Raw genomic sequence first — 8,112 nt, forward strand, 5'->3', positions numbered from 1 at the left:
AGTGCGGCGCGGCGACCGAATCAAGAAATTCCTCAGTCAGTGCGTGCTATTAGAGTCTAGTCTAGTAACTAGACGTATACGAATTATAATTGCATACGTTGATAAAAAATATGCAATGTCTTTACCACGCATCGTCATCGAGTGCCACACATTTTTTTTTTTGCTTTATAACTGACTAAAAATAAAAGTTATAATGAGAGAGTTTTAAGTTATAAAACTCTCCCATGTCCTCTACAGTACTCAAAAGTCAAATTATCTCTATACACCAAATCATTTTAACGGCTTTAGCGCGAAAAGTAACAGATTTTCGCACTTATACTATGTAAGGAAAAACCAAACCCGCTTCCGCCTCCGCTTTCGTTACCGCTTCATCTTCTAACTCGAACCGCAAGCAAAACCAACGACGCTCTTAATGAACTCTCCCTGTAAACTGTTGTAGAAGTTCCCAACTAGTTCACTGGAGTTGGCCATCGAGAATCTTTGAATATTTTTTGCCAAGGCATGCCCCGTTTTTACTGCATCAACTTTGGACTCCTCCGGAATAATGGAAACACGTGATCTGCTTGGAATAAAACATGGAATTTGTGAGGAAACTTCGGTTAAGATTACCTTTTTTGTACACCGGCTACGATAATTCTAGGCAATACTTCTAGTTGTGAAAGAATCCATATCCATATCCTGTCCGTCTGTCTGTCTGTCTGTTACCTCTTCACACCCAAACCGCTGAACCAAAATTGCTGAAATTGATATGGAGATATTCCGAAACACGGGAAAGGACTTAGGATACTTTTTATCCCGAAAAATGTACAGTTCCCGCAAGATAAACAAATTTTGGTGCAACGTGACATCATCTAGAACTTAAATATTTCTTAAATATTTCTACTTAATTATTAAGTGGTTTGCCCGCAACTTCGTTACATCCATTCGTATATCTCCTAAATCCTTTTCCGTAACTCAAAGTATATTGTCACAAAATTGCATAAAAATTTATTCAGCGACTTTATGGTAAAGCGGTACAGACACACTGTTTCATCCATACTTCCTAATATTATAAATGCGAAAGTGTGTCTGTATGTATGTCTGGCTGCTACCTCTTCACGCCTAAAACGCTAAACTGATGTTGCTGAATTGGGTATGGACATACTTTGAGTCCCGGGAAAGGACATAGGGTTTTTTATCCTGAAAAAATGTACGGTTCCTGCGCGATAAACTAAATTTTGGCGCGTCATCTAGTTTGTTATAGTCTTATAATTATACGGATACATTTTTCACCGAAGCGTGGCTCCTACGTGATAAACTTGGCACTTTAGTTGATGATGATATATGTCTAGATAAAGGCCACATTTGCGCTGTCCGTCTAAAAGGGTTGTGTTGTCTAAATAAGTTCCCTTTGGGCATCGGAATCGCTGGCTGAATAATAAAAGTTTCGTTAGGTGTTTGTTGGTGATGTTACATGAATATTCTAGAACGTCTTTCATTATTATCTATACGGGCTGGAAATTCGCGCTCTACAGTGATGGACGAATTTCGCTACGTAACCGGAAGGTCCATCGTGTCAATTGTCGTGTCAAACAGTTGTCGTATGTCACGAAATAGCTTCCACATGTCACGATGTAACTGTTATATGTCTGTCTGACACGACATTTGATACGAAAGACCCTACCACAGTATAGCAATATGACATATAGGGACTAATATTGCTATACTGTGGACCCTACCGTCCTTCTGGTGGCAAATCATATATCGACAACCCTCCTTGGGCAGGTACAATAGAACTATACATTTATAAAGTGGAAAAGTTACCATTTCCTCTTTGTACCTGCCTATGCCCTATACGTTATATAGCTAATTATTATAGGCTATTGTAGTAAAACGTTTTTAGAACTTTTTAAAGCGTTTCTTTTTAACTTTATATTATATTAATCTACTAAATAAGAGATGTTATTAGGATCGGTTTGATATAAACAAGTCATAAATTAGATCTTTTATTTACATAGTGTATGGCTTCCGGGTTGCGATGTATTCCTTGACACCAGGCAAGGTGCGGACTTTCTGCATCAGTGCCTGAACAGTGGGGTACTTTTTCTCGATCTCCATACCAAAGAACAGGTTGGAGACTTCCACAATGCCCACGAAGACGAAGTCAGCCCAGGACAACTGGAAGAAGGAGGTTGGTTAGAATGGAAGTGAGATGTACTGCTTTTATATCTATGGACGCTTCACACCACGTCTGTCTGGCCCCATCAAATTGTGATATTTGATTTTATTATTAGATTTTATTAGATTGAATACATTTGCAATATTTAGGTGACCTTGAGCGGTACTAGGCTGACGTTACATGATCTGTATCAAAAGGAACCAAATAATTTAAAACGGTAATAGTATGGGAGTTACGATTCCTTAGTTTTTATTATTCGTAGCTTGCTAAACATTATTTTGTGTTATAATTTATCAAGTTGAAGGTGGTATACAGAACGTTATGTAAGTGAGCCAACCAAATATAAATCTGTTTATTCCATTCCTATGGAATTTAGTAACTCTGATACCATTTAAACTAGGGAACTCAGTTTTAATTCATTTTGATCGTATTATATTATACAATAAATTAAAACACTTAAAATATTTAAATGTGGCGTTTTGTCGAAATTTGTATGAAATTGAATTGAAGTGGGGTAAACTCACAGAAAACAGATGCTTTCTATATTACAACAAAGTTAGAAAATAGTTGGAAAATGATTAAATACCTAAAACATTGCAACATTTCTGCATAAACCTACCGCAACATCGTAAAAAAATTGTAACGGTTCTAAACATTTTCTTTATTTTCCCGCGGGAATCGCTCTGTTTCCCGGGAAAATTTTAGACGGACGTAATTTACGTGCACGGGAAAGATTTAGTTAGAAACTCGGCTAAATTATATTTCCTGTATTTCCACGATATTATTAATTAGCTAAACTGGATATGTTTTGTTTGTGTATACAACTGCTAAATGTGAGAACGATATTAATTATAACTGTATTTTTCTTGGTGTATGATCAGTATCAATATTTTTAAATATTAATTATTATTTAAGTAGCTTGATTTAGCTAATTGATTAGAGCAGTGTTTCCCAAACTTGTCGGGACCGCGACCCATCTACAAGAAAGTTTAAAGTTCGCGGCCCACCTTGTGTCATGAAGACAAAAAGCGGTATGTTGCTGCCGCTGACCATAATATCATCATCGTCAGCCTACTGACGTTCACTGCTGGACTTGGGCCTTTTCTAAAGCTTCTCACCACACCCATTTCAATTAAAAAACGTACCGTACGTAAGTGTGACCCGCTGGTCTGGAACTGGTCACGGTAATTTTAAAGCTAAACTTCATGGATTTAAGTTAGTTCCATCTCCTTTTTGCGAGTGCTCGACCGAAGACAACCCGCAAGTACAAACTGCTCATCACGTACTCTGGGAGTGCGGTCTCTGGCATGAGGAAAGAACCGATCTGTTAAACAGCCTCCAATGTGTCTCTGGAGTCGTATATTACGATGACCTCGTAGGCAGCGCAAGGAATTTCCGTGCTTTCAAACGTTTTTGTCATAAATACTATTGGAAACAACCGAACACAAGTTTGCCATTATAAATAAATGTCATTATTTTTTTTTATGAAGTAGGCATATTGTATTAAGTATAACCAAATTTTTTCCCGTGGTGCTTCCCCCTTTGTTCGGACATCAATGTCATTACAATTTGGCTGTCTCCCGCTTTGCTTGGGGAGGGAAATTGGTATCTCCTACTCCTCCTACATTTCTTCTGATTAATTTCGTTGCGGGTCCCAAGACAGATTTAGCTTGTCCCTCGGGCATCTCTGAGATCATATCAAAGGGTTTTCGTGGTTGGTTACCACTGTTGATCCTGGCGACACAGGAGTTGCAGTGGTGGGAATGTGTGGTGGGCCTTTTGCCCTTGAAAAAAAAAAAGTGTGACCCGCCCAAAATCTACCCGCGACCCACTGGTGGGTCACGACCTACACTTTGGAAAATGCTAGATTAGAGAATTAAATCAATCGGCTATAGGAAACGATACGATAAAATCCAAGGTTCGGATTAGTGATACCTAGACATCGGATTATAATATGCATTTGCATACTTGCATATGCAAATGCATCTAATGGCACTTTTTAAGCGATAGTGCATATTTTAGCAATTTTTCGTTGATAGTGCATATTTCGGTAGTTTTATGTCCTCGTAGTCTCCAAACTAGCTATCATGACACACACCAAAGCCACAAAACAGATGTACGATAGATCAAAACACGTCTTCAAATATGTAGGTCCGTAGCTCCATTTAAAGAATGTAATACACCCAATAGGCACAATATCTTTCTAGAAATAAAATTATTCTTTGTAGTTGGCAACATCAGTAAAAAATTTTGATAAAGTAGTTAACGATTTAATAAACTTCCATGGGCATTAAGATTGCAATCGGAAAATGTTGGTCTAAAAATATTATTGGTGTTGTTTAAGAAATGAAAAATCCTAGATTTGATAAAATTATAATAATTGGCGCTTTTATTAACGGTACCACCGCAAAAATCTTCAAAAAAATAATAAATTTTAATATTAAGTGACTTTTGATTGTGCATATTTTGTGCATAATATTTCGACCATTTTTCGTGCATATTTGCATGCATATTTTGGCACTTTGATCGTGCATATAATCCGATGTCTAGTGATACCAATTCGCAGCACCTTCGTTGCGTAAACTATGGTCTGAACCACGAAGCTGCAAATCTTGTCGTTTAATAATAATATGATGATTTGTCACTAGCCTTATAGTTTCGTTTCTAATTAAAAAAAACTTGAGAGGTGTCAAGGGACACCCGAATGGAAAGAAATTATTTCTGATATTGTTAAAATAAAATCTGTATAATACATATTATACTAAAAAAAAGTAAAAGAACGCTATCTATTGACGCCCAGGAATACTAACAACGCGTCGCTGGTTATTCTCAAAAAACGCCATCTAGTTGACGTACAGGAATACTACCAACGCCCTCTGCCCCTACCATGCAGGTACTAATAAAAAAGTGTCGTTACAACTTTTTCGGTCTAGCCCCCTGTCGCAACGCGCGATAAGGAACTCCGATCCAAAAGAAAAACTTTAAGCTACCTTTCCACCGAAGTATCCCTTGTTGGCCTTCAAGTCCCTCTCGAAGCGTGAGAAGAAGAAGTCGATGTGCTCATTGAGGATCTCCTTCTTGAGGATCTCTTTCCTGGCGACATCTTTCTCCTTGAACCACGCAAGAGCCTCTGAAAAAAAGAACAATAACTATATATTTTATCTGACGCGATATTTTATCCTATGCCACTTTATGAACTGGGCTATAAGTTTTGGTCTAGCGACCCATGCCGCCGCTGCCTTGTAGTGGCTTAGAGCAAAAGGAAACCTATATCCTAGATCATAAAGTGGCATTTTATTTGAATTTTTGTCGGTTGTGGTCGCTTGCAGGGATCGGAACCTTTAATCGCACTAGATTAGATCTCACAACTATACTGCAGCGATGCAGCTCTATACTTTACGACTAGTTCTAGAGTGCCATATCATGTAATTCCGCTGCCCCGTACTGTGATTTAGCGCGTACTATTTCATAAAAACAATATTTAGCCATAAAGTATCGCATAAGTGCTTTTAAGTGTGATAACGACAAGTGCGGTCTCACTTTCAGTTAAAACAATAATGTCACAACCACCAAAGTAATTTACCTTAGTGGAACTTTTAATGTACCAGCCCTGTCATGCATATTTGAACGTGAGAGAGCTAAAAAAATTTAAAGAATATATCCCCATTCCATCAAATGTTTTCCCTACTTAAAATTTCCTCGAACTCTTGTTAGAGCAAAGATGTTGCCTAACTATGGACTCGACAACTTTTATGCGCGACATCCAATAAGCGCTCGCTGCACTAGACATTGACCAATAACCGCTAAGTTTTCAAATTCGATTTGAACTGGAATTATTATTGTTGTAGGTACACCCGATTACACCTACCGAGTAGAGAGGCGAGACAATGGTAAAACAGTGCTCTCGGCCAAGTTACGGATATCCTCGGAGTAATTATGGATATACTCGGAGGGCATTGTCTCGCCACTCAGCTTGGTGACATCATGCCTATTAGCCAAGACTTTTCCTTTATAGCTACTTCATAGAATCGCCGATCAAAATGTATGGAGTTGATGCGTTCGTTAATATGACGTTGACATTCAACTCGTCTTATGTCAACTTCATACATTTTGATCGACGATTATATAAGTTTGCCACCCGCCGTTTGAGGCCGCCATAAATAAAGAAGAAGAAGTCGGTTACACTTTCAGTTTCTCATCAATCTGATCCATAAATCTGGTAAAGATTGACGTGAAACTGAACGTCTTACCCACGGATTGTTGAACTGATTATTTTATTATTTACTTTTTATAGCCATCAATCTGGCGTCAAACTCAGACTGACGCCAGTTTGATGACTTTAACGTGTAATCTACGACTAAAGAAGCAATAAACAAAACTTCTCGGCTACAGGCTCAGGCCCTAAGTGACCAATTATCCACTTACTCGCCCAGAAGTCATACACGTTGTAGACCGCCGCGTCTAGCTCAGCCTGCTCCCAGATGTCTGTGGGCACCAGGTTGAACTGCTGGCCGAGGTAGCGGGCGATGGCCAGCGACTGGTTGAGCGAGCGACCTCCCTCCTCGTACAGCGGCAGCTGGCCGTATGGTAGTGCTGTAACACCATGATAATATTGGAAATGGTCTCTATGAGACAATTATATCTATTGCACTAGCCAGAAAAACTTTTTCGCATTAAAAATGCATGTTAAGGTGTTGGTTGGCAGCGGGCGACATGAAGCAACCGCAGACGACGTGTCGCAACGACACTACTGGTTTGTATGTATATTATTTCTATGAAACAGCCTAGCTAGCGACACGAAGCTAGCGACACTTTTCATAGAATTACATAGAAACCAGTAGTGCCGCAACTTCATGCAGCCGACTTCCAACTTGTACCTTTATTCTGATTGATAATTTTGTCCATTGCAAATTGAAACTCAAAAAATCTCTGTTATTTTATTTAAAAAATATAGATATTGTATAAATACCTTTATATTCATAAACGTTATAATCATTTGCTTTAAAAATTTAACAAGAGCAACCATTGAATGCAATAATAATAAAATCTAATCTAGCAATGAAATAAACCAAGATACTCACAATCTTTAACGCTCTTGATGGGCCAGGTTGCTCGTTCATACCTCACATCCTCGAAATTCTGCTTGCCGTAATGCAGAAGATACCTGATGGGTTCCCCCAAGCCATTGACGTTAAAGTAGTGCAACTTACGCGCCATTTGAAAGACTCACTACCAGCACGAGTAAGTGACTAGCCGAATTATCCACCGTATATATAGCCGGTCGTATCGTTTGTTATGGGTCAAATAGATAACTTATCTACCTTTCTGTATGTCATTGTTGATGACAACAGACAACTACGAGGAAAATGTATGTTTTTTGTCATGAATTTATATTTTTGACTTTTATTGTATTTAGTGCAGAGTGTGAAAGATTAGTTAAGAGCGCACCTGACCCTAACTTGACTACATACTTAAACCTAGATCTCAAAATCCGTGAGGTCTAGAAAACTGATTTTTTGACACAAGTAACTTCAGTTCATGAAGATTAAATGATCAAGACGAAAACACGATTACTGAAAAAATACTCGATAGTTTCTTTTTTACAAAAATCCTTGTTTTAGACACATTTTTGCTTGGATCTTCGAAGTTTGCTGTCTCTTCTTTAATATTTTTTACATCTAAAAAGGCATTGATAAAACCTAAATTTGCTCAAAACACTTTTTTCATAATCATTATAGTTCGTCTTTTACTCAAGTAAAACTAACTTGGCGATGATTCCGCGCCGTCCTTTTTCATCTGGCATATGAAAGACGGTCGTGAGTGAGAAGAGGGAAGGACGATGTTTGATTTTTTGAGTCAGGAGCGCTCTTAAGTATCAATTATTATTTTAAGAGTCCCGTCTCGTGATTACTTAATTTGGTAAAAAGGCATTTTGTTAGCGTGACCCGGCATTA

The 8,112-nt window shown here is 38.2% G+C and overlaps 1 protein-coding gene across 1 annotated transcript; it reads right to left on the reverse strand.

The window, feature by feature from the left end:
- Positions 1-1,972: 1,972 nt before the first annotated feature.
- Positions 1,973-7,543, reverse strand: LOC121740431 (glutathione S-transferase-like). The gene is made up of 4 exons (XM_042133122.1): positions 7,240-7,543; positions 6,584-6,751; positions 5,149-5,288; positions 1,973-2,157 (listed from the first exon to the last, which is right to left on the reverse strand). Exons 1-4 carry the CDS (start codon positions 7,373-7,375, stop codon positions 1,990-1,992), a joined length of 612 nt encoding a protein of 203 aa, XP_041989056.1. The 5' UTR covers positions 7,376-7,543; the 3' UTR covers positions 1,973-1,989.
- Positions 7,544-8,112: the final 569 nt, after the last annotated feature.

Source organism: Aricia agestis, chromosome 3, assembly GCF_905147365.1.
Source record: "Aricia agestis chromosome 3, ilAriAges1.1, whole genome shotgun sequence".
Taxonomy (NCBI): domain Eukaryota; kingdom Metazoa; phylum Arthropoda; class Insecta; order Lepidoptera; family Lycaenidae; genus Aricia; species Aricia agestis.